The sequence below is a fragment of the Taeniopygia guttata genome, chromosome 3 (assembly GCF_048771995.1).
Source record: "Taeniopygia guttata chromosome 3, bTaeGut7.mat, whole genome shotgun sequence".
In the NCBI taxonomy this organism is placed as follows: domain Eukaryota; kingdom Metazoa; phylum Chordata; class Aves; order Passeriformes; family Estrildidae; genus Taeniopygia; species Taeniopygia guttata.
This window is the reverse complement of record NC_133027.1, coordinates 81594782-81622350: the sequence shown is the minus strand read 5'-3', so window position 1 is coordinate 81622350 and position 27569 is coordinate 81594782. Positions and strand designations below refer to the sequence as shown.

Sequence of the window (27569 nt, the reverse complement as noted above, 5' to 3'; positions counted from 1 at the left end):
GCAATTTAAAGGGGTTTTTATTGCATTGCACAAGGTATTTATGCAATCCATGTAGGTACTGTATTGAAGGATCCACACTTTGCAAACATTGGCTGTTGCTGCACATATCACTAGCATTGTGAATAACCAGTGCCTTCTTCAAAAAGTAAAATAACCAGTTGCAAGTTTAAGCATGTTGTGGAAATAAATGAACAAAAAAGCAAGGGCTATTAATACATATTTCTCTTCAAACACACAAATATACAATTTTCAGAAGAGCACCAATAATGCCAAGCAAGAATTTTGATGAGATACTGTATGTGTAGGCTCTGCAGTAAAAAGCCAATATGCACACAGAAAATATATTTCAACTTTTAAAATAATTTAACCATAATATCTTGCATGTGTCACCTGTTTACAACACAACATTTCATATACAATGTCAGGCCCAAGCCACAACGTGTGTAAATTTGTGCATATTCATTTAAAGCAGCTGAGACTCTCGACCAGGTTATTCAAGCTGAAAAAGCCTTCCAACTGTTCACATCTGAATTCAGAGTGGTAGTACAAGACTGAGAAAGTAGTTATGGTGAATTTATAACAGAAATGGTACTATGGAAAATGAAGAAAAACATTATAAAACCCTCAAACACAAGGTTCTAGGAAGAGGCCTACACATAAAGTGATATAGTAATCATTTATAAAAGTGAATAGTTGGTATCAGTCTCCTTTCTGACATTAAGAGATTCTCACATATTCAGAAGCCTGTAGAAGTGAACTAAGCAAATGTCACAATCAGTATAATCCTCAAATGCTGTTTCTTAAGTTTCTGATCATTAATACTGGTACTTAAAAACATTTTATATTTGCTGAAACTGATTCTTATTAAAGTTTACTTTCCTGATATGAGAATTTAGTGTAATAAAAATCATGAAAAACAATAGGTAAAAAAATAGTATTTTAAGAATATTTTTAGAAAATTCATCATACAACGGCAAATATAGCTGACTCTTAAGCATCTGCTTTTGAACTGTGGTCTTTTGTTTGTTTTTAAGTGAATCACTTATAAAGAAGCAAGGCAGTACCAGTTCTAAGATTTATTCTTGTCCATTACATTGAGGACCTCATCCAAAAGTGAGGGCCCCAAGTCAAGTTGTAATGAGAGAAGAGAGCCTGCAAGATCTGAAAGGGATTCTTCTGACTTAGTCTTTGTCTTGGTTAGTTCACATGAAAGCCGACTGTCGTCCAGTAAATCAATTGTTTGCCAGTCAGTGCATCGTTCAGAAAAGCTGGATGAGTGACTGTCGCTACCGTTAGTAAAATGTGAAGAAGAACCATTTTGCTCCCATATGTCATCTTTGTATGTTTCTTCATCCTCCATCTCTTTATCTTTCTCCTGCAGTTTTTCTTCTATTACTGGCTCACAGCTAAGCCTAGGATTTCTGGATGACCTGATGGATTCTTGCTTTGAATTAAATGTCACTGGTGACAATAAAGGTAATGTAAGGGCTTGAGAACCCCCAATAGCAGGAAGGGAAATAGCATTTTTGAGCACTGGTGATGGAGTTTCTGTAAACATGGATTCAGAAGTGCTGTTTGCCCTTAAGAATTCGTTGTGGATACCAGACTGGCTAACTCTGGTTTCACCTTCATTTCCAGGCAACAGCTCATAGTTGCCCTGCAAAAATGAGATATCTCCAAAAACATCATGCTGTCCCTCTTTTCCAATGTGTATGGTGTGACGAAAATCTCCAAGTGGAGGACTGATCATATCAGGAGATAAAACATCCCTTAGTTTGAATTTCTTCCCTTTCTTATTGTTAGCAGCTTTCAAGTATATAGGTGTCTTGGCTGGCATCTTGCTTGTAGCTTCTGAGAACAGTAGTTAAAAAAAAAAAAAAAAAAGGTTAGGGAAAAAGCCTCTTACAAAGCCAGTTCTTCTCAGGAGACCTTCAGTGTTAGCAATGTTACATCATCATCTTGAACCACTCTTACACACAAAGTCTTATTCTTCTGATACAGAGAACTGTGGAGCATGTGAAGGTAAATGTCTCCCACATCAGCTCTTCTCAAGGTAGAGCACACGTTTTGGGGTCAGGTACCAACCAAATGCCCTGCTACTTCCTCAACTTGAGAAAACCTGCATGGGATACAAAATCAGGTTATCATTAACTTATTTTTCATGGTTCATTCAGTCTTGTTTTTTACCAAACCCCAAAATTAGTAATGGCACTGACAGTTGCAGCCTGCAGATTAGCTTTATGATGTTGCTTCCGTTCATTAGGCAGGATAAAAGAGTTCAAATTAACAAGGGCTACCTAACCTTTCTCTGACTCCATAGCTTTTTTTGAAGTCAGACTTTTTAGACACAGTTGCTGAGCACAATTCATTTGACAAATATCACTATCTCAGTCTTTCTTCTCCTTATTGTGGCATCCAAAATGCTGACCTTTAAGAGCACATGCAGAAACACATTTATAACATTCAACAACACTAAGCTTTTGGTAGATCCAGGAAGACTGACAGAGTCATTTAGAAAACCATTTTGGATTTAGAGTATATTCCCTTGATTTAGATAACTGGGTAATCAGATTAGCTTTCAGATACTTCCAATTAGTGCTGGAACACTCACAATCTGTAACCAATAACGCTTCCATTAATTGTGCCCATTTAAACAGATAGTTTTAGGAACTAGAAAAAAGAGCTGTTCCACGTCCTTAAAATTTGTTAGGAACATCCAAACGCACATGCTTTAGAGGATACTGATTGTTGTGACTACATTCTTTAGGCTACATGAGTTCTTCATAGCAATTAGTTATAGACTAGCTCACAAATTATGCAGACCACGAGGTCACAGTGATTTAGACTTGCTCTGTGCAACCAGTTTTAACAGTCTTTGCAAACCATGTTGTCCTACTAGAATGTGGTCTTTGAAAGGCCTGATAGAGTTAACAAGGGCTAACAGACTATTAAGTCAACAAGCTATTGAAAAACACACTTTTTTAATACTATAATGGTATATTTCTTCCTTACAGTGCCAGTTCCTAACCGTTGGACACTCTCAGAATTAATGCATTTTTTTTCTCCTGGACATTTTTGTACATTCTTCCATTAAGTCCATGCACCACAGATCACCCCCTCTCCTCAGAATACTCATCTGCAAATCCTATCACCCTTTGTCCATCACCACCCCCACTCTACAAAGGAGACTAGAGCTTTTACACAGCAAGACTATTCTATACCATAAGAGGAGGGAAGCTGGCTATTAGTATCAAGGGCTACTTCTGCTGCCTTTTACTCATGCCCTGGCAGGGTTTTTCCTTCACCAAATTAAGCCCAGTAGGAACCACCAGATTTAAAACTTAGCACTGTACAGCTACACACCCAGGTTGTCAAGAAACATTTTAGCAATTTAACAAATCCTTTAACCACAGTAATTAGTTCCTACAGTTGGGTACTTTGCATCACAAGGGGAGCTGGGAGTCTAGCCAGGTCACTGCTTTGGTTTTTTGATTCCCACCAGGCATCTACTGCACTTTGATAATGTTGAAGAGCCCTCCCCCACAAAACATGTCAGATCTAAACAGGTTAAAGTTAAAATACAAAATAAGTTCAGTAATTTATGAGGGCATTTTAAACTTTCAAGATCAATTTTGAAAATACAATTGATTGCATCAATCAATTAAAAGCACTTCAAATCTTCCTTTGACACAACAAAAAGGTAATTAATTAGCATCTACAATATACTAGGAGATTCACATTACTCCATGACAGTACTGCAAGATACAAAAGTAACTCCTAAATAAGATCTCTACATGTGCCACCTGCAATGGGAACAGAGCTGATTAGACAAATCAACCTTGCAGTTTTAAAATCTAAAATTCACTGCATTGTTTCCCCCAGTTTATCACTCTGCCCAAGCAACACATTTAACTGAGCAAAATGTCCTCAACTCTGCAGAGAAGATTATTATCAAACAAAGATGGAGAGGTTGTTTTACAGTTATCTAGTGGACTCAGCTCTCACTTCCTAGAAATAACAGGCCAAATTCTCTCTGATTTTAATTTCTCATTCTTTAAGGTCTTTTAATTCGGATCAATGACAATGCAATGACATTGTGGTCCAAAGACATGCCTGTTGGTCACTAGCTTAAAAATGAAAGACAAATGGTAGTTCATTCAAAGCTTTCATGGCTTCCACCACTTGGGATCTGTATCAAAAACCAGTATCACCAAACTCCACTGGGAGGTTTAAAAAAAACCTGCAGGACACAATGAAACACCTGAATATCAGGAAATACTAAAAAGAAAATGTAAAATAACTCCTAGTATAAATAGGCCATTTTGACATACAAGAAAAGCACTGTATTTTATTTAGCTCAAAGCTTAGGGGGCAAAAAATACAAAAACTCTGAAAACAACACAAACTTTTGGATATCCAAATCTCCTTTAGTTCTTGCACTACGAGAGAGCCCCAGTAAGGGGCAGTGTAAAACCACACTACCTGAGATGATGCTGCAAGAGACTCCACTATCAAGAATTATAACCCCTCTCTATACAGCAGTCCCTTTCATTGTGAAGGCCTTGTCTTCCATTTGGCCAGTGCAAGAGGCTTCACATTTGAAGAGAAGAAATTTCACAATTACATGCTTAGTGCAAGCACCATTTTCTCTGCTGAAAACAAAGGCTACTGTTACTGCAGATTACCGTACCCGCAGTATTGGAAATCTGAAAAATACACCTTTGAAATAAAAGGGCTCCCTGCTCCCTTTCCAATGGACAGGCCTTCCACGTACAACATAAAGCTTCAGAGAAATTTTGTTTCTGCATACCTATCCTCTTTGTCAGCTACTGCCTAAAGGAGTGCAGATTTTTAGCTACTTCAAATAAATAAATCTGGAAATATTCACTAAGTCTACAATACTATTTTTATTCATACTTAATTTACAATTAAATAAGGAAGAACCCATATGCCATATCAACAGTTAACATATAGCAAATATATATAGACACGCATACATGCATATATATATAGTTTTCTTAGTAAAAAAAAATTATAAATCAAACTTTGGCAAATGAAGAAAAACCTTACAAGACTAAGCTTCCAGCTCAAATCCTAGAAGACAAAAAAACTAGTCCACAAAATTTTCACAAGTATCTTAGCACCTTAACACACTCCCTGCACTCAAGATTTAATGGAATCTCAAGTGCACATGGGCTAAGAGAAGGGACACAACACAATGCAATCTTGATATCAGGCTACACAATAAATTTCTCCTTGTGTTAAAAGGAGACCTTTTTCAGATCTTACTGCTAAGAGAGTCTCTTGTTTTGACTAATTTCAGCTCAGTAACTAAGTGATTGTATAGCTAAATTGGAAAGATGAATGAGAAATTACCCGAAAACCAGAAGTCTGCAATCCTGGACTGCCAGCCTACAGTGGAAGACCTTAATTTAGGAGAAAAACAACATGAAAGGGTTTTCATTCCAGTTGAAAAGATACCCCCTCTCCTAACAAGATTCAAGCATCAGCCAAACCAGAAGAATTTCAGCCCAGTGAAAAATAAAGTTTTAGTTTGGCTGTAGTGCTTGCTCATTTTCATTCCTATCACTTCACACTCTCATATAAGTATTTTGCTTGGTAACAAAGACTAATATTTTTAGAGGTGCTTCTCAATCCGCCTTCTGTCCACTCAGCAATCATCACCTTCCACACAGCTCAAAGTTTTCCATGGATGCCTTAGCTTATTCCATGGTCAATTTTAAAAAGATAGACTATCAGCAAATATCTCAACAGCTAAGCTTGCAAAGCCAGAGACAAATAAGGGTCAAAGTGCAAACTTTTATTTGTGCACACATCCCAAGAGACCTAGATCCTTTAGCAAAGAAATTAAAGAAAGAAAACCACATTTCCACAGAGCAGAGCCAGAAGCAACTGTGTATGCTGGGAAGCCTACAGGCTTTCTACAGGGCAACCCCTTGCAAAGGCTCTGCCTAATACATCACTGACTGGAAGCATGTGAAACTCAGGGAAAGGCCTTTCCAAAGCATAATTTAAAATATACTTGTGGAACAAGACAGCAAGAGGAAACTGAGTCTGCACATTATCTAAATATCCAAATGAAAGCATGGTAACATAGCAAAAGACAGACACAAAGTAGGCAACAAGCAGCTGCAACTTTTCTACATGATGAAGTATCCACAAGCATAGAAGAATTAGACTTTAGGGCTTCATTTTAGGTTTTACCTATCAGTAGCTTTCAGCAGTACAAACTCTTAAGAACATCCTGGTCAATGCTGTTACTTTCACTATGTCTGAAACAGCATCAAGTGTAAAATACATTTTTACTGGTTTTCTAACAGGGGCCTGAAGTCATGCAGTCACAATTCCTGAAGGCTAGTGAAATGCACTCTCAGTTAACGAAGTCCTCAGGTACAAGAAAAACATGAGATGATGCACCACAGAGCTTACCTCTCGTGTTTCTGGGTACTCCTTATCAACCACCAGGCTCTGAAGACAAGAGGCCACAAGTCTGTCCACTTCTAGACTAGGCCACCAGCTCTCCACTTATAAAGCCACTACCTTCTAAATGGCTTAAACCCTATCAGGTGCGGACACTTCTCCCTCTAGACTGTTTATCTAAATTTACATTGCTTATAAGAGGCACAGCCTTTGAATTCATCTGTATTAAAGTCAACTTCCCTTGATCAGGTTAGAAGTCCTTGTCTCCTTTGCTTCTCCTTTCATCAAAGAATTGGCACCTTCCTGATTAAAGCTATAGATTTAATTACTTTATAAAAACAATCAGGCTAAACGCACTTTAGTTTAACTAAATTTCTCAGCTGCAGTCAACTGACTCTCCTGGATCAAGGCTTACCTATTTCATTGTGTTGCCATGTACACTATTTAGAAAATGAAGGGAAAAAAATCCCAAATCATTCCTACAGCTGCAGAAGCACAGGTTAAGAGAGGACCTGACTCTATGGTGCTGTTGATTCATTTCTACATTGCCCTGAAAAGACAGAGATGCCAGGTGTTTGTCCACCCTTCTCTTAAAACTCCCCATACATGCAGACTACATCTATTCATTTACTTCACAGAGGTCAGTTATCAGAGAATAAGAACCTAAAGTGTTCCCTGTTCCAATCTGGGCCCCGATTAATAGAATAAATTATTTTATCTATTCTAGCTGTGGAAAAATAAAAAAATATTAAAAAAGCAAAAAATCACATAAGGATATATTTTGAATTCCCTTGTTATAAAACAATTTTTTCCACATAAATCAAAGACAGATAGTACACCAGCTGTGAGTTGTCCACCTGAAGAAGGGTTAATTGCCACTAAGTGTAAGCACAGACAGGGACAGGCTGCATACAGTATCCTTCTCTCCCGGCACCTTCCATTTCTCCAGCACCCTCCTGTTTTTCCCCCCTCCCTAAAATGTAGGTTCACAAACAAAGGAAAAACAAGTTCTTGATTTTTAATTATTGACTCCTTTAACTTGCCACCCTGCTTAGCAGTCTTTCAAACAGATTGATGTAGTGTAAATCATGTTAACCAAACCAGGGAACACTTTCAACTAATTTTAAACCATTAAAGTAGTCATATATTATATGGAAATTAATGAAGTAATTAATCTATTTAAGAGTTTTTATTTTAGCTTGTAAAAAAAAAAGAAACAAAGAGAGCAAACCTGATTTGGGGGAAAGAAAAAAACAAGAGGTTTAATTTGAACAACTGGACTCCGTCTCCAGGTATTATTTTGTTCTTTATCAGTCTGAGATTACAAATGCCCTTTATCAACCAGAAACCTTCATCCTTGTTAAGGTACTTGAATACTAACCAAGTTGTTTCTCAGTCAGCCTTTCTGAACAAACTGAACAGGGGGAATTCCTCATGTGATGAATAATTTTAAGCCTTCTAGTGTCTCTCTTTCTCTTTTGAACCACCTCAAATTTTTCAACATTGTTTTTCAAACAGATCAGAATTAGTGACAATATTTCAATATAATTCTCCCTAACAACATATATGAAAATAAAAATCACTTCTTTCTTCCCATAACCACTGCCTTATTTATAAATGAGATCACACTTCTGCTCTTATTCTTATCCTCTTACACCATGAATTTTCCTGTATTTACTGGGTAGAATTATATTACAAACCATTCAAGAATTCTTGTGCTGGTATAACACAAACAAGTTCTCCAAGCAGAATAAACTATACCAGAAAAAGAATAATTCATTATCCTTGCCTGTTATTGGTTCAGAGTAGGCATCTTCATTTTATTTCTTTTTAAAATCAATATACAAATATATTAATTTAATCAACAAAACTTGGCAGCACAGCCAGTGGCAGTGCTCATATTATGCTGTTTGTCCAGGAAGACTCTACTCCTGTCCTTAGGGGGAGGAAAACTAAAAAGCTTTCCAAATTATCATTCTCCAGGAAATAAACTGGATTTACATTCTATACGATAAAAAGCTATGCCATACTTCAGAAAGAGAAATATTGTATTTCAATGTGCTCAAGCTGCGAATCCATAAATCAGTTGAGCTTTCTCCATCTCCCTCACCAATATACTTCTTCACCAATATCCATCACCTGCAAATTTGTACTACAACAATTTTGTACTTATTTGCAATTTGCTCATAAAATACTATGCAACCCATACTGTATAAATAGATCTCTGCATTGTATCAATAGAAATACATCCCTCTTTGATGCTGACTTATTTTTGACATTTACTCTGAGATTCAAAATGTTTTTAATACATGCTTTGTTAACACTGTAGAAGACTAACATTTTTAAAATCTGGTTGTGATGCAGTAAAAAAATAAATGCCTTACACGGTCTGTTTTTGCAACTGTGCTTATGACCACTCATTAGAATATTTTAAATAGCTTTTTTTTATCAAGCAATTTTTTTTACCTTTCAACAGGTTTGAATCACAGCTTGCTTTCAGCTTTGAAAAGTTAGCATCTTTTCTAGAACAATAAAAACCTTCCTTTCTTTTCTCCTCCAGAGAGACAGGGATTTAATGAGCTCACTGTATCCGTGTTCAGCTTCATGAACTGAAACAGGTCCCTCTTTACTACCTCCTCCTTAGCTTTTTTGGCTGGTACATTCATACATACATTTAATACCATATAGTTCATTGGCTTCCAAAAACTGGATGAGCACAAGCCCATGCAGATTTAGACAGAGGTGCATGTCAGTACAAGGTGCAGCCCAGCTTGTTAACTAATGCAGCCAGCCATGGTGAGGTTATGCCACGTCAAGCAGACTGCACACTGAAGCACAGTCACACATCTCCTCCTACAAAGTCACACACCAGATGAGCAAATAGCTGGGTGCCATAAACCCATAAACCACAAGATGGACAGGCTTATAAACTTGTCCATTGATTCTCTTCAGCCATAGGGAAAAACATTAAATGGGACAAAAAAATAACCCCTACAACCTGAGCCAATGTTCCACCTAAAAGCCTGGCAAACTTCTCTGGTTGAAATCTCAACTGTCCCCTGTGATGTCAGCCAGCACTCAGGTCAGTGTATATGGATTAGGAATCCACACTCCACACCCTTTGTGATTCTGAGCAGGTTAGCATAGATGGCTTTCTCTTTTGACACAGAGGGTGTAGTTCCCCAGCCCAACTCTGCTCTCAAAGCTGGTTTAAGAAGTTCCCACCTTGGATTCCTCACTCCTCATTGCTGGTTCCCAGTTCTGCACCGCAAGTTCCTTGTACCCTTGGCAGGCAGACGGACCTACAAGTCACACTTCAAACTGGTCACAGCCGCAGTTCTCTGCACTGACTCAGTTTACAGGACAGGCTTAGCAACAGCTGCAGCTGCCCGATGCCAGTGCTTCAAGAGAGTTCAAGCCCAATATAACTTGCTGTCGCTGTCGGAAAGGCATTCTCTCCTTCCCCCCTACTGTGTGCACACACTTGACCCCTTACAGGCCAGTTCAGCACACAAGAAGGTGAAAACTATCTAGGAAAGGGGTCTAAAATCACAAAGCTTGGCGTGAGACTGCTACCCTCAGCTGTAAAGAGTCTTTTCAATAGCTAACCTATCTCTTGAGATATCACTCTTAAAAAGCAAGGAGTTGTGGCAGAAGGGCTGAGCAATCCTTCACCATCTCTTCTGCAAGGAAAAATGTCCATGGAATTACATCCAGCCTTTATGCACTCCTGATGCAAAATGGTTTTGTAGCTCCACTTGTTTCTGCCTTAGGGTTCCCAAGACTGCTGTCATACTGAAATTAAGTTTTTCTAACTTTAATATATTCATACTATTTTTGGAAAAAGACCCTTAGTTTAAAATTTCTGTAATTGCTAGCTACTGACAAAAGGCAATCTAAAATATGAGGATCCTGCAAGGTTTCAAGAAAAAAAAAACCCCAAGCACCAAACCCAAAAAACCTACCCTGAACACCTGACCTCCAATTCTCAAATATGATTCATCTCTAAGTCAAATACTCCTTTTGATTTCCTTGAAACACACAAGTGACATAGGCATATCACAATCACCAGTTCCATTATTCATTTTTCAGAGTGTTTAAATAAGTATTGACCATCTTTAAGTGGCTGATAAACTAGTTTTAAAACAAACTTGAAAGCCAGAGAGCCCTCTGTAAGCAAAGACTAACAATGAGGTAGAGATATATAGATACAGAAAAATCTAAAGTTGCACAGGACTTTTTTTTTTTTATTACATTGAAGAAGGATGAATCTTGTGCTCTGTTGCAGTTCTGCCTCCTTCAGAGAGTTGAATGGTCATCAAGATGAGAGCAAAGTTGATGGTGTTGGGGTGAATAGAAGTTTCAAGTGTATTGTTAGTACAGCTAAAGTAACTGGTTTATCACCCTTATATAAAACAAAAGGGAAAACCCAGAAATTACATCTTCACGGTGAGTTTATACTTTACTTCTAATAAAACAACGCCACTATTTGAAGGCACCATTTGAGCAGAGCTAAGAATCTGGAAAAATAAGTGACAACTGGAAGACATGTCATATTCTGGTGCTGCTCTGCAGTATGTCAGTGACACCTGCAACATGCCCCAGCTGACAGGGATGCACTATGCTGGACAGCAGTGCAGGGGTCTCCACTTCCTCCCAAGACCTGTGGTTCTCATACCTTGAGTTGCTCGTACTCAACTGATCAGACTTCTTTTTTTCTGGAATATATCAAGTAATATCAGGGTGAATTCACTCTTTGTGCCAATAGTTGTATTTCACATACTGCTCTTAAAACCTGTCAGAGCAAATGAGTCCAATTTGAAAGAAATTAATATACTCAGCACTTGTAAAGAGGTGTGCTATCTGAATATTCAGAATGCACAGTGGCAATTCAGTGCTAAAGCTAGTTTACTGATTAGCAGCTGATATTTCTTTCAAACTCTAAATCCCATGTATTTAATTAAACTATCCAAAATACTGCTGTCTCAAATCTCACTAAAGCCACCTTCTCAACACTCAGGGTTTACATCAGCCAGCACTCAGCACCTATCTTCTCATTATTGTAGCCATATTTCAAAAGATAAGTACAGATCTAAGACAAAGCTTAAGCCAAATGGTGAATGAGATGACAGCCCTTATATAGACCGGACCTTGAGCTTGCATGTGCAGGCAACACGAGAGGATAAGTAAAAGGGTCAGGGAAACATGTTGCATCCAGTGAAGCCAAGCAGACCCAGTGTACTGCAAGTCATCCTGTCTTTGCAAACTTCTGGAAAAGCATTTTGCAGACATTCGTTTTCTCTCAGCTCTCTGCAGGGGCTCCCGCTTAGAGCTTTGCCTTGAGACTACAAGAGAACATAAATCTCTCTGTTCAAAGGTCAATATTTCAAAGTGTTCCAAAATGGAAATTTTGTTTTCAAAAGTAGTGTCAATGGAAAGCATATTGGCGACAAAATGAAAACTTTTAGTGGGCAGTCACATTAGGGTAATGTAATCATGACTCAAGCTCCTCACCCATTTCCTGACTAGGGCTGTGCATGATCAAAAGAAAGCCAGCCACAGTAATGCTGCCGCTCGTTAATGTTAGCTGGCGTGAAAGGATTACAAACTACCAGAAAACAAATTAATTGCAGAGCATCCTATTTAAAGCTTGACATAAATCGATACTGACAAACACAGTGGCATAACACCAACCAAAACAACTTGCCTCGCTATCAACTTGCGAGAAACAAGTTTCAACTTTTATGATTTCTCCTACCCGAACCAACCCTCTCACACGCCTTTAAAACACTGTAAATCCTTGGGAGGATGCCTAGCGAGAGGGAGGGGAATGTCTAGTTGCTAGTTAGTATCTAAAGAAACACAAGATGCAAAGACCTGTTGGAGAGGACCACACCGAACTCTGCCGTAAAACTACCACCTCCCCAAAAAAGGCTTGTAAAAGAACACACAAATGGGACAAAGCACGAATTGGGGTTAAGTGTCTCCCATCTTATAAGAAAAGCACTGCGTGAGGCAATTTCTGTCTCAGTGTTCTGTCCTGCTGATCATCCCGAGTGAAGCGTCCACTTAATCATGCAAATTGCTGTTCATTTGTATAAAGACTTCTTCAGCAGAAAACAGATTTCAGATCCTTGTTGGGACCTCGGTCACATTTAATTTGTTCCAAAACCCACATTAATGAAAACCCCTAAATTTATCAGATATTTCAGCAGAAACTAGGCTAGACATCAGGTAACAGATGCCAACACTCAGATGCACCTCTCCGCAGCCCTCACAGGCCAGATAGAATCATAGACTCATTCAGGTTGGAAAAGACCTTTAAGATCATCAAGTCGACAAGACAACTCCTTTCCCTCCCTCCTACCTCAGAAGCAGAGCTGGGAACCTACATTTGCAGGTCCCTTCCACTCCTTTACAAATGCCAAGTAAGCGCTAAACATGCTCCTCAGCACCGGTTACTGTGTTCCTTACGGTACTTCCAACAAGGGAGATCAAAGAGGAGAGAGATTCTGAAGTTGACCACTACACACATAATCCATTGTCAAAACCACTGTCCTTAGATTTAAGAATGATCAACAGTGGCATTCCACTCTCAGAATACTGAAGAGAACTATACCGGGTCTGACAACCAAATTCAACCCAAATTTAGCAACTGTCTTTTTAGTAATGCCTCAGCTCACCATTTAGTAATCTCAACCTTTTGCCCCTCACATTAAACAGAGTACTGGGGCATTGACAGGTGGGAGAAGCAAAGTGTAAGAGTAGCAAGGTAAAAGTCATGTTTAGGTCTGACTAAGCCAATACCAGCTAAGTGTACTGAGCCTATACTTTATCCAGGCTGCAGTAATTACTTCAGAGTTGAGAGAAGCTGGTTCTGAAACAGAGCACACACACATATACTAAGGCTTTATATTGCATTGTGACACTTGCTGCTGGACTGTTAAAGCTCTGTTCATCTTGTTCATACAACTTCAGCAGCACAGAAATGAGGTGTAGCAACCCCTTTGGGCATGGATGCACCTCGGTATTGACAAAGAATGAGCTGTTACCACATGCTGCAAGTCCTTCATGTACCAATTCATACAACTGGTATGGAAAGCAGTGGTGTGTAGGCAGAAAAATAAAAGAACATGATTCTGGGACCTGCTTTCCCATGTAAAGGGCATATTTATTTACTTAATCCTCTAATAAGTATGTAAGATGAAATGCTACCTTTACTGCAAGCTATTTAAAGCAAATTTGTAATGGTTCTTGCAAGCTCCAGGGAGTCAAAATTCAAGCCATGGGAGGAGCACTATGTTGCTTAGTGTGGTTTACCAGCCTTCAAAAATTTCAGAAAAGATGACATGTTTTAGAGTCCAGGGCACACAGCTACAGTGCTGAAAACATCTTCTGCTGGGGGAGAAGGGAAATCAAGCAAAATAAAACACAACAACAACAAAAGAAACAACACCAACTCAGAAAACAAAAGCAATGTAAAGATGGTCAGAAACCAAGCCACCTAAGTAACTGGACAGGTATTCCTGATTTTCTTACTGCAGGCAAAGGAAGAGAAACTGAGGTCAATTTCCTTGTCCTGAGAGCAAATCCAAACCATATCCAGCAAAAAAACCCTACAACATATAATACTCTAACAATGCATTAGGATTGCATTAATTTAAGGCACAGTGTGGGCCTATCCTCTTGTCCATATGGTTCTTTTAACAGTGATAGCATCTGTGGAAACACAGGCAAGAAACAAACTATAATTCCCTGAATTACACAACAGCAGAGACCGTATGCTCAAGAAAGTTTAAGAGGGAATTTGCATCCAAGTAGGGCACCAACATCTCAATGCTGCTGCCTCAGTACTGGACCAGAAAAAATTATTGGATAATGTAGGGACTCTGTGGGAAGGAAGAGAAATACCATAACCAAAAGACTCTGAAACACAGTCCCAGCAAAAGACATGTACAGCAACTTCTAAAGGGAAAATATCACCCAAGTGGCATTCCTTCTTTCTCTCTGTACATGCCTGCTAACCTGGATGCACCAGAGGTATGCGCCTTCTGGCTGCAGAAGTAGTGGGCAGCATACCTGGGCTTCTTCCTTGGAGTCCAAGGAAATCCTTACTGGAGGAAAGTGTTAAATAGTTCACCAACAGCTACTAAGACCAATGTACAAAACAGTTCAGCAACACCCCTATTGCTATAGTCATAGGCTTTCTAAGTTAAACCTTGAGTAAAATGGGATTTTGTTGTTTTGTTTGTTCCCTCAGAACACACGACTAAATAGAGTTTATCCTACAATAATTCATATTAAATATATATCTTCTTAAACAAAAATCCAGCCATGAATGCTGCTGTTAAACTTTTGCTATTTCTGGAAAGACTATAATCCATTCACTTGAGAGGACAAAAATGGGAAGAGACAATTTAGCATGGGAAAAGGAAAAAAGTACAAACAACAATGAAAAAAAAAAAAAACTGGACCTAGTCAGTAAACTAAAACTCTCTAAGTACAACACATTAGCAGCCTGCAGGAAAACAGTTAACTTTTTATAGTCACCAGGTTCCCAGATTAATGGCCCTGATTGAGTTCACACCTCCCAAAGTGAGTGTTTCAGACTGAAACAAGGCAGGCAAAGCAAGAGACTGAAAGAGCATTACATCTTAAAGCAAATTCTCAACTTCAAAAACAAAAAATTGTGAATACCTGAAAAATCCAGAGACTCTTCATCTGACTTGCATTTGGATTATGTTCCCAGTAACTTATTATCCAACAGATAAACTGAGTGCTGTTTTAGAACTTAATTAAGGCTAATAAATAATAAAACTCCCTTAATGCCTCTTGCTAGTTACCTTTCTTATGTAGAAGATACTTGAAAGTTTTTTCACTTGTTTTATCAGACACGAAAATATTCTTCTTGAGCTTTCCACTGAAATTCTGTAATCTCCTATGTACCCGGAAATAGCCATTTTCTCCTGGGTCAAGCACTTTGCTAATAGCTTTAAAAACAACTAAGATAACTTTTTGAGTCACTAGTTTACATCTTTTCTCTTTCAACCGTAATTGAATCAGTGTAAGTATTGGAGGCTGTACTGCAAACCAGATCAGAATCAAAACTCTTGCTTTACTAAATAGATTACAAAGTACAAAACTGGTACATCAGCAATGGAAGGACAACTTGCTATTGCAAGCTTTTCTTTCAGCTCAGTACATCCACTGAAAACCAAAAATATTCTTTTTTTTCCTGTCATGGAATCTCAGATCAATTATGAACTCTTCCACAGCAGCCTAACACGCTTGATTTCATAGGAGTTGCTCTCCATTTGCAGACCCTAAAAGGTAGTGCCACTCCCAAGTCAGACAAATGATACAGAGAAAAGTTGTAGCTTTTTTCCTACGGGCATGTGGAGTTGTGTGAATTTTCTGCTCAACAGGACTTGCAGCCTGCATTACCAATGAGTGCTCTTTAAACTCTTTGCCTTCAATTGATCCATTTCAGTTCGAGAACTACCCTAAGATGATCTGCACTGGAAGACTTAGAATCAAGGGGTAGATAATGAAATTGAGGGGTAGATAAGAGTGACCTTGATCGACTGTGTCCTGATTTCAGCTGGGATAGAGTTAATTTTTATCCTGGTAGTTGGTACAGTGTTGTGTTGTATTTCAGGTTTAGGGTGAGAATAATATTGATAACACATTGGTATTTTAGATGTTGCTAAGCAGTGTTTACACAGAGTCATTGGCTTTTCAGTTTCTCACCCCACCCCAGCAGTGAGTAGGCTGGGCAGAAGCTGAGAGGTGACATGGCCAGGACAGCTGACCCCCACTGTCCAAAGGGATGTCCCATAGCATAAGGTATCATGGTCAATATACAAACTAGGGGGAAAGGTGGCCACGGCCCAATGCTCAGGAACTGGCTGGGCACTGATCAGCAGGTGGTGAGCAATTACACTGTGCATGCCTTGTTTTGTACATTCTAATTATTTTATGATTACCTCTTCCTCTTCTGTCCCATTAAGCTGTCTTTATCTCAATCTATGAATTTTACCTCCTCCCCACCCCCGCCATTCTCTCCATATCCCACTGGGGGAGGAAGGAGTGAGCAAGCAGCTGTACAGTGTTCAGTGACCTGTCAAGTTCAACCACCTCAAGCTGGTATCTGAACACCAGCAAGCCACTTGAGTTTTAACAGCAGCCCAAGTCAATTACTCAAGATTAAAATGGAAGACTAAATCACAAAGGCCACAGTTTCAGGAAGGAAAGTTGTGCTCAGAGACAGAAGTAAGAGGTCAGAAGAGTTAACTAAGCTGAACCTCATCCTCTTGCATTCTAGTCATAAGTGGGTAGTGCAATTCCCTGCTGCATGAGAGGGAAGAAGAAGTCCAGTAATTCTTTATTTGGCCATCATCATGTCCAGTTCCTGTAGGCACAATTCCAAGAGGATATCACAAAACAAAAGAAAGTTCCAGCAGAGCCACAAGAGTGATATTATCACTTACATTTCAAAGAAGCATAGAAACATTAAGGTTGGAAAAGACTTCTAAGATTATGAAGTCCAACTACCTAGCTTCAGTTTGCCAGACTGAAGCTAGTCAAAGCAAGTACAAAGGAAAACAGACATTTTTGGAACAGCAAGAACAACTTACTCAGGCTTAAGGTAGATTTCTCTGTAATTTCAATCTTTGTTAATTTTTTTGTTTGTTTGTTTGTTTTTTTAGGAAGATACTATTATCTAATTTGAACAATTCAGGCAGAGCCAGGAGTCATACAGACACAAAACTGGGTAACAATTCATGAAAAGGCCTACAACTTGTCATAAGACAAAGAGTTCCCAGTGGTCTGACTTTTATCATTCAAGATATGAACAGTATTTTCCCTTAAAGTCATGACATTTCTCTTAAGAATTAAGTATTTGGAAAAGTATTTTTAGCTCAGCAAAGCCACACTCCATTTTTAGAGCCTTTCTGTCCACAGATTGTGTTTCTTTGGCCATCAAGATGATTATGAAGGTTGAAAGGATAGATCTCCTGTAAATTACCAAAATAGACCTCTCATCAAAACTGTTGTGTTTACAAAATTCTCATCTTTCAGCACAAAATAGAAAGAAAAAAAAAAAAGAAGTAGATCTCCGTGTTGGACACTACTTCAAATCCTACATGGAGAACCAAATAAATTTTGTCCTGTCAAATCACCATTAACAGTTTGAAATCTGGAAGCTTTAAAAGCTGTTCCTCCTTGAACACTCTGCAAGCAGAAGGGCACCCATTTCACAGCAAATTAGCCTCTTCAAAGAAAACAAAAAAACCTCAAAGTTTTAAATTACAACTGTCCAAAAAGGATATCAAAGATCCATGACCAAGTGGAACCCATGTCCAGCTACAGATACTCAGTTTGGAAGAAAAGCACAATTTAAAAAAATTATATGTGGCTTCATTCACTTTTGCTCAAAAAAAAAAAAAATCACACAGTTCTTGAATTTGAAAATACAACTGTAACTTCTTTTCAAGTCACATCTTCTATGTATTGTTACTACTGCAAAACTTGATTTTGGGACTATATTTGTACTTTCAGGATACTTATCCCAAAACTACAAACTCTGAAATTTGGAAAGCCCAGTAACTACCACCAGCTACCTCAGCAGATGGATTGAAAGAACACACTGAATCAGAGCACCTGAAAAATCATCTGGTACCATTTCAGTCATGGATCTTATATTTACACACAGACAGCTGCTCCTACTTCTGCAGATACCACTTTTATTACAGAAAGAATGCACACAATTTCTCAGATGATGCCTTTTTAACACATCCACCTACACTTCAGCTGTCTTGAAACTTCCATTTTAAGGCTTATTTTCAGAGTTGTTTATCAATATCTGACACTGCCATTCAACACTTTCTATCCTCTTCTGCAGCCATCTGTATGTGTTTGTTTATTGGGAGGACTAGAAGGAGGTAGGAGAATTTTAACCAAAGTTTTTAAACTGTTTCTCTAATGAGATAAAACAAAATTATCTAATTCTACTCCCCAGCTGTACCATAATGTCCTTTACTCCTACTGATACACAAACCATCAAAATCCTCAATACTGCTAACAGGCTCTGGCACTTCTGTACTCTTAAATGTGTCTTTTCCTGTCATTATAAATTACTGGGATAGGCAATGTCAAGGTGTTAGTGTATAATTTTTTATAAGATTCAGTAGCCTTAGAGTCTAATACCTAGAATCAGATAACCATCAACCCAAATTCAGATCAGTGATGGAACCTCTGCATATGAAGCAGGCATGTAGAACCAGGAGATGGAGTACACTGGATGTGGGGAAGGGATTAGTTTATTCACAGATGCAAGGAACAACGACATTTATGTAGGCTTGATGCAGGAAAATCGGCTGGAATTTAGCAACAAGAGTAATTTGTATGTTTAGATTGCTCATTTGGCTTCTTTCCTGGCCGATTTTTCAGCTATATGCAGATGATATACTTGTATTTTCAGAGACTACTTGGATCCACTTAAAGATTTACACTTGAATGGATATACTGTTCATACCAAAGGCAATGTCAAAAAGTTTCCAACTTCTCTGTTGTTGCTTCATTAGATAACAATTCCGTTATTTCCTCCTATACAGCTGTCAGAGCATCTCCCAGTAATCAAAATGTTACACCATGCCACAAAATACCTTATTTACAATTTTTAGCTCTCTGCCAAGGTAGAGGCATGGTTGTACTCTCAAGGCAAAATAACTCCTGCAACTAACAGTGAAATTAATTCTCAGACAAAAATGTGAAAACTGTCCAGAGCATAAATTACATGATTGTTCAAATTATTTAGGAACTCTTACAGATTAATAATCTTCTCAGACTCTTGCTATTGTAACTTTTTTTTTCTTTGGGACCAGAAGTATGCATTTTTAAGAGAGCTGTACAGTCCACTGCTATCAAATGGATTACTTTGTTGTCCTTGCTGTTGACCGCAGGGGATCTTATCTGAAAGACTCCAGAGGCTAAGATGGGTATTCATACTGCCTGAAGATACACAAAGAGAAACCCAGAAGAAATACAGCCTCTCTTTCCACTAAAATCATAGCAAGCAAGTGGGGAGAAACATGCGAAACAGAGCAGCAGCCACACAAATTACTCATCTACTCAGTCCACTTTGTTCCTAACAACATTTGCTATTCAGTCTTGAGGACGTCTGTGTGCCACCAATTATTTTGCATGTTACTAATAAGAAACAAGTTAAGCAAAAATTATAACAGTAATAAGCAATATTTTCATTTAAGTCTTTCATCAATCTGACTAGATGCTACCCCCTGCCTTCTAGGCAGGATGACCAAACTGAGTCAGGATGACCAAATTTGTATTACTGCAGCATCACACCCCTAATCACAAGCCAGGTATCTAGGATATTAAGAATTATGCACACATAAAATGAGAGCAATTAAATCTCACAGAAAACAGTTCTTCAGCTGTTGTGTCTTTTGAGGCAAGGAATACCAACAGAATTGTAGCTGCTGTGAACATCACCTTCCTCCTGTTTCACCTTTCCACTCCAACTCTTCGGACTGAAGCAAAGTATAATCCTGTACACCATATATACAGCCTATGCATGGACATGCTACTCCATTCTTCACTTCTATATTCCCATCTGGTTTTCAAACAATCAAACAGAAGAGACCCCCAGATGCATTACATCTTACCCTCTTACAAACCATGGTTATTATTCCAAGGTCACCTGCTACAGGAGCAATGAGCAAGCAAAGAACCAGCCTAAACTTGTTCAAGAGCAGTAATCTTGGTATCTGGAGCAGATACACGTGAGTTGCATTTGACATGCAGGACAATGAATGGCACTACTCCTTCCTTGTCCCTCTATCACTCACAATATAGTTCTCCTAGTGTTCAAGCCTTCCTTAAACTGGGCTAACCCCTAACATTATTTGTAGGAGCAATGTATCCTTAAAAGGGAAATGCCAAAGACTACACAGCCACAAACTGTCCTCCAGATGAATAGAGACAAATCACGGAAAAGCTAAAGAAAAGTGCCTTTGCAAGGACCACAGTGCTGAGGCAAAATGGCATGGCTGGCCTTTACATGTCATTACAAAAGGCAGAACCTGCATCTTCTTTTCTCTTCATCCTCACTGTGGAATGTGCAACTTCTGGTTTCCAGGATGCTTTTGTTTTCATTCTTTGTGGTTACAGAAACATTTACTCTCAAACTATTCACATTAATGCTTCAAATAAAAAGGACCTCATACAATTTCAACTGATTAGGCTATCATTTGAAATCTGAACATGAGAATACTGATCTAACGATCCTCTGGAAAGCAATTTTAGTGAAACTGAAAAAATGCTTTAGTTCCCAAATGATGGTTTAGCAAATAATCCAAAAAGAAATTAAAAGATATGTATATTGACGGCCATTCCCCTGTAGAATTTCATTAAAAGCAGTGGCAAGAGTGCCTTAAAAAGATCCTGTCACAATGAGGACAAGATATTTATGGTGTGCATCTTCAGCACAGCAAAGGGGAAAGTAAAACCAAACCAAAACATTCCCCATGGACATTCACCAAAACTTCGACACATCTTGGACTAATCTGTGCTTCAGTTACAGATCTAATTTGCCCAATCTCATCTCACAAATAAACAATTTAACTAAATCAAAATATGCACGGAACCATATTAACTGTGGTGAAAAAGTAAAGTTAGAGATTTCTAAAAATTATGTAGACCTTCATGAAAAAGATGTATGTAAGCATACACAATTGAGACTTTACTTAGGTAGGACTGGAAATACACATAAGAAAGAATAAAGAATGAAACTTATTTCTGATCAAAATATCTTGATGGATAAAATTTAAAAGGTTAGATTTAGGAAGTATTAGAACAAAGAACATTTTTTAAATTGTTCTGGCATCATAAAGGATTTTTAAGTCTTGAAATTACTGAAGTAGTCATTTTTTGGTAGAATTAAAAAGCTTTCTGAATGAGAAGAGCCCATAGGTGCTATCATATATTTCTTGGAAATATGAGAAAAATAAAAATGTGCAAGAATATACACACACGGAGCAATAGTCCGCAGCAACACCAGCATTATATTCCTGTACATCACTTGGTACTAGTGCATCACTCAAGTACTAAAAAAAATACCCCCACAAAAAAACCTGTCTACTACACAGGAACTGATCTACTCACATAGTTTGAGAACACTACCTTCTTATAAAGAGCTTAAGGAACTTTACTTGAAGAGGAGAAATAGAGGAAGTATTTATCAAAGCAATAAGATCCATTAGTCTCTTCTTCATTAAGATTTATTATTCATACTCTTACAGGGATTAGGATTTCTCCAGGTGAAGATGGTGACTGGGAGCTCTGCTGGCTAAGGAGCTGGTTTCACAACCTTTTTGCACAAAGGCTTCAGAGATGCTGACTGTGGTAGCAGCAAAGCACCTTTGATCTTCCTTGCAGAGTATCACTGAAAATTATAAACCCCATAATTAGAAATGTCATATGTAGAGCACTAAGTTACAAGCTCAAAGAACACAAAGTTAGAAAATCCCATGCTTACATTATCTGTGGAATAATTATTTGATTCCTTCATCATCTGCACCACCCAAAACAACTACGACAGAGCAGGGGCTTCAGCTTTAGCCCAGAATTTCTAACAGATCCTCTTTTTGCTCACCTAATTCACCCCACATACTACATAAGGCAAGGGGGCTATGAAAAATAACATGACCTTAATGCACTTATATATGTATCACCATTTTCTACAGGCTTTTGCCAGAACAGGTCTTTTGCCTTATGGATCCTTGCTTTTGCCAGAACAGGCTTTACAGTTTTGGGTTTGGCTGACTTGGATGTTATAGTATATAAATTTCTTAGCAGGGGAGAAAAAAGGAAATTTCAGACTAACAGTTTGCTTTTATTTCCTATTTTTATGCTAGTGCCTAATATTCATAAAGAAAAAAATCCCACATTTGGAATGAAGACTCAACACCTGTTTCCTTTGTTTAAGGCACAACACAAATCCTCAGATACATATGACGTTTCTGTAGCAAAATAGCAAGAAATGGACTTGAAACACCTGGTATTTCAAAGGGATGGAAAAAAAAACACGCCAAGCCCTACATTTTATCTTCCAAGCAAAGATATGAAGTAGTATTTATTTTTAAAAAGTTCTTACACATGACTGAAAAAAATTAATTGCCATCTAAATGCACCTAAACAAGCTTGCAGACCTAGTCTCAGCTTGTCATCAGCTCTTGTAACTCTACAGAAGGTCAGATGCTGTTTACATGTAATCACAGAAAAGTTCACTTAGGTCGTTCAGAATGAGACCCCAGCACAAAAACTCACAGTATCAGCCCATTTAATTTCTAATTTCTTATCTAACATGTTCCCCGTTGACCTTTGTGATAGAAATCAAAGTAGTGTATCAGATTTGGTGAGCTTTTCTCTATTATTCCATGCAAGTAAAAACAGCATGAACACAACATTTACATAGTTAAGTTGTATGTTGTTGCTATACCACACATAGTGGGGGCTGAAAGCCTTAATGTGGCTCCCCGGCATTCATGAGATACTAGGTCATCAAGTTTTAAGAGTATTGCAACACTCACTAATTTCAAAGATAAGAATAACTGTAATTCAAATTCCTTGTACTAAATATACATTTCAGTAAAATGATCTTGCATTAAAAGCTACTAAGATCATGACGATACAATTTAGTATGAGCATTCAAAAACGACTCTCACATTTTCAGAGTTTTAGGCTGAGCCTACTTGGCTGTAGGCTCAGCCTGTAAATGGCCTGCAAATGGCTTACCTTTCCTCTTCAAAAAACAAAAGCACAGCACAAAAAAAAGAGTAAAATACATTCAGCCATTCACTAGCCTCTCAAAAGTAAAACCTCAGTTAGAAAGATTATTGACTAACTGACTAACAATGCTCTTGTAGACTTGACTAGTGATAAAACCATAAGACAATTATTAGTTTCTATACTTGAGTATTTATTCTACAAATAACAATGAAACTAAATAAAGGTATAAATACATCTTGTCACCCTGGCCAACTCTGTCCTCTTGTAATCATCCCATTTTATCTTGGCAGTGTGCTTCCTGAGGCTTTACTGGGTCTTGATTTAACCCTTGAACTATGAGGAAGTTAGTCTTGTCAGCCAGTTCCAGCTGCTCCCATCAGACTCACCTTCCCGGCAGTCACCATGCTGGATCAACACCACTGCTCAATAACATTAGGAATGTCAATTACGAGTGTAAATACAGAACATTGTAAAATATTGTAAGTAATGCTTACCTGCATGAATGTATCAACCAGAAATCTTTCTTATTTTAACACAGCACTAGAAGTGTGTCTCTTCTTCAGCATGAGCTTTACTTGAGCTCATGAGTAGTTGCACCTTATTCTGCCATCCTGCTTCACACTTCACACAGGATGTACTGAACTCGGCAGAAGAGCCAGGACTCTGGTCTCACTGCTCCACCCAGACACATCCCCTAGCACCTCCAAGGCGCTTTCACTGCCTGCTAACCCGTCTGCTTCTTAGTGAGAGGAAATCATTTAAAAACAGTCCTCTACCCAACAACCGAACACAATTCTTCCCACATCCTCGTTTAAGTTCAGACTTCAGGTTATTAGGGAAATTCACCTTGCTATCACACAAACAAACAACATCTTCAGCCAACTGCTTTCCCTGTAAGCACTGCACTCCTGGAGACACTGTGGCTTTTAGGTACAGACCACCCAATTAGTTCAGTTTTACCACGGGAGGAAGGAGAGTTCTCCATGAGATGGTTCAGATCTTGAAAAAATATATCTACTCTGACGTGATCATAAGAGGGAAAAAAAAAAAAAAAAAAGAAAAAGAAGTGATGATTTTATTATTTTGTTTCCAAAAAGTAAAATTTGCATGCAGGAAAGTGAAAGCCTGTAGTGGTTTACATCATTATGAAAGGCCAAACAGGCATCAGGTGACACAGCAATTCTGTTAACTAGGGTGAGGAAGAGGAGGAAGAATTGGTCAGAGAGCATTGCTGAGTGCCTGGGACACAGACGGTCTCACTGGCAAGAAGTAAAGGAGAACCTGACAGCAAATTCTGCATGGCAGAAAGAAATTACTTTAAATGCAAGTTCCTTTTTCTTCCCCAAACTATTTGTAAAAACTTGGGCAGAGGACCAGAATTTCTTCTAGAAGAAGCCATCTAGGTCAGAAGACTATAAACCAAACCAACCTCCCTAATTATGAAAAGCTGAGAGCAAAGCATGTTCTGCAATGAACGATTGCTTTTGTTGGTTACAGTAAAGCTGATACAAGTGGTTTGGAACAGTTTTAGATGCCTTTCAAGTCAATGTGACATCTAGCCACAGCAGTCAAATAGGGATGGTGCAGACCCACGCTGCCACTGCCTCAGGGAAAGAGTGGCTCTGGGCTGCCTCTTAGGTGATAACCATCTCTTCTCTAAAATTCACCCAGGCCACCTCCTAGTGATTCAGGTTGGCTTTACCAATCACAGAAGAGGGGCAGAGGTAGTTTCTGCAGCCTGGTTTTTACTTCTGTGGATGTACAAGGTGCTCCCTAAACAACAGTTAACTGTGATTACCTTACATCTAAGGAGAAGATAAACCCTATTGTTTCCTTCCCAGATACAGCTGGCTTATGCTGAGGCCAGGAAAAATCATTCCCTTCCGTACTATCATACCGACCAAAGAACCTGCTCAGTTCCTCTCTTTTGCATGCTCTAATGGAAAACAAATGTTCAAAGCAAGGAGTGCCTTGAACATAGGAGTTTTCTCTTTCTTTTCTGAATGTTTCTGCTGAAAGACTATTTGTAACATACTGCAGAGTGCAAGTAAATCTTACTGCTAATGCTAAAAAAGGCTGAAGCCTTTCAGTACAAGACACTTTAAAAATAAATCCTTGCAACAGTAATCACCTGCTGATACATGCTTTTATGTTTAGCCAGCTGCCAAGATGCCACATCTGTCACTTCTTGCTTCCAGAAATGCGCTTTCCTTTTCTGTAGGGAATGAGAAAATTCTGCTTCTAGAATTGCGCTGAGTATCATGATGCCTTTTTTGGTATCTCTGTCATTCCTCTAAACATCTGAGCCATGGCACATGGATTACAAGATTTCTGGTAGTGTGTATCTAAAGAATTTTTCAGCTTAAGATTTTCATACCTTAAACCTTCTGATTTTTTTCATCTACATTTTCCTGAACAATGTTACATCCTTACAACCTATATATAACTGAAATTAATGGTCTATGGACGAGTCCTTGCCTCTCCCCCCAGATATTTTTCAAAGGAAAGTAAGAGATCAGGATCGTACTTGTTACATTAAACATTTCATAATAAGCCTTCTTCCTCCTATTTTTAAAACATAGCAACAATCTACAGTGATGCAAGTCCTAAATTAATTGCTTCCTCTATTTTGGTCTCTTCTAAATTTCAACTGAAAATAAATCAAGTCCTTTCTATTATCTACAGGCCGCATTTCCTCATCAGCAGCCCAAGTCAAATTCTCAAATTTGAGTTCCCGACTTGAACTCTTAGCTCGACAGCCAGCATCACACCGGGTACTGACTTGCCCCCAGCCCAGCCCCAGCCGGGCAGGGAGCAGCGCACTCAGTGCACGGTTATTCTTAGCCCCACGCAGGAAGGCGCGGCGCAAGGCGACACACCGCACAAAAAGGAGCGCAGCCTGTCTTGGGGGGGATGTAGGCTGGGTATGCCTTCTGCCTCCAAGGCAAAGGCATAAAATCAGGTATGCCAAAACACACTGTGATGGAAATTTAAACCGACACAGAGACGAATTTCAGCTCGGAATTTCAGTAATGTATTACTGTATTACACCCCGAGTCGTTCTAAGCTATAGCTCAGGAACCTCCCGAGCAGCCAAACAAGATCATTAATGGGTACTCTCTCTGGCTATCCTAAAATGCGTACCCTCCCTCCCAGCCCCCCGAGCGGCCGCGCTGCGGCCCCGCCGCTGCTCAGCAGGTCAGCAGGGGCAGTGCCACGTCCCGGTCGCGCAGCCCGGCGGTGGTGGCCCTCTCGCTCCGCGCCCCGCTCCCCTACTTACGGCGCTGCCGCTGCTCCCGCGCCGCTCCTCCCTCCCGAGCTATCTCCCTCCCGCCGGTGCGGAGCCGGGAGGGCAGCGGGGCCGCCCCTCCGCGACTCGGGCCGAGGGCGGCGGCACCTGTGAGCGTCTGTCAGTGCGCGGGCGGCGGCGCCCCGTGTGCCGGGGGCGCGGCGCGGGGCCCCGGGCGGCTGCCGCGGGGAGGCGGCGCTGCCGGCGGCGCTGCGGGCGGGGAGGGCGGGCTGCAGAGAAATCCTGGCACCGCGGAGCACCGGCGGGGAGGCGGGCAGGGAGGCCGGGAACAACCACAATAACAATAAAGGGCTCCCCCCCACCACCATTATTTTTTTTTTTTTTTTTTTTTTTTGCGGGGGTGGGGGCGTTGCGGGCAGACCGGGAACCCCTCTGTCTGTACACCCCGATAGTGTCCCGGTGAAGCCCTCGGGTGAGCAACCCACTGTCCCCCGAGCACGGTCAGCTCCGAGATGTGCTTTAAAGCTAATGATTTTTCACCCAAACCCTCTCTCCCCTCACCTCTTCGGCACCCCGATCCGTCAGGGGTGAGGCTCAGCCCTCTCTCCGCTCGCTGCGCTCATTCATCCCGCTTGTCCTCCATTATTTACGCGTTGTTAAGGAGCGCTCGGGCTTTCGGGACTCGGCGGTCTGCGATTTGCAGGTAACCGGCAAATACTGCGAGAGCCGGCGAGGCGCAGGGGCGGCTCCTCCCGCCCAGAGGCGGGGCCGGAGCGGGGCAGCGGAGCGGAGCTGCTGCGCGGGGCGCGGACCATTCAGCGAGGGCCCCGAGCCCTGTAATGACGGATTTAAGGGCTCCTGCCCGTCTGTTTTTTACAAGTGAAACTGCCTTGCCCAGAACGGGAAAGAGCTTAAAATACCTGTTGGGAGTCCAGCAGATTACTGACTAGGAAGCCCATAAATACTGTGCTGATGTTAAATTTTTTACAAGTTCTCTGGTTAATCCAGATAGAGACCCCGGCACTGGTCCACCTCTCGCAGTGACATCCTCCCAAAGGTTTCTGTT

General features: G+C 39.8%; 1 protein-coding gene across 8 annotated transcripts; it reads right to left on the bottom strand.

Annotated features, from left to right (window-relative positions):
• CDC42EP3 (CDC42 effector protein 3) lies at positions 1–27569 on the bottom strand. 8 transcript variants are annotated; one of them, XR_012055158.1, is made up of 4 exons: positions 27065–27569; positions 26534–26650; positions 21763–21907; positions 2129–3558 (listed from the first exon to the last, which is right to left on the bottom strand). XR_012055158.1 is itself a non-coding variant. In XM_072927203.1 (3 exons), exon 3 carries the CDS (start codon positions 1835–1837, stop codon positions 1070–1072), a length of 768 nt encoding a protein of 255 aa, XP_072783304.1. In that variant the 5' UTR covers positions 1838–1851; positions 1975–2119; positions 27065–27270; the 3' UTR covers positions 1–1069. The 8 variants fall into 8 exon arrangements, 7 of the variants coding, with proteins under 7 accessions (XP_072783304.1, XP_072783303.1, XP_030124342.1 ...); XM_072927203.1 differs by lacking the exons at positions 2129–3558; positions 21763–21907; positions 26534–26650 and adding exons at positions 1–1851; positions 1975–2119 and having other exon boundaries at positions 27065–27270; XM_072927202.1 differs by lacking the exons at positions 2129–3558; positions 26534–26650 and adding an exon at positions 1–2119 and having other exon boundaries at positions 27065–27269.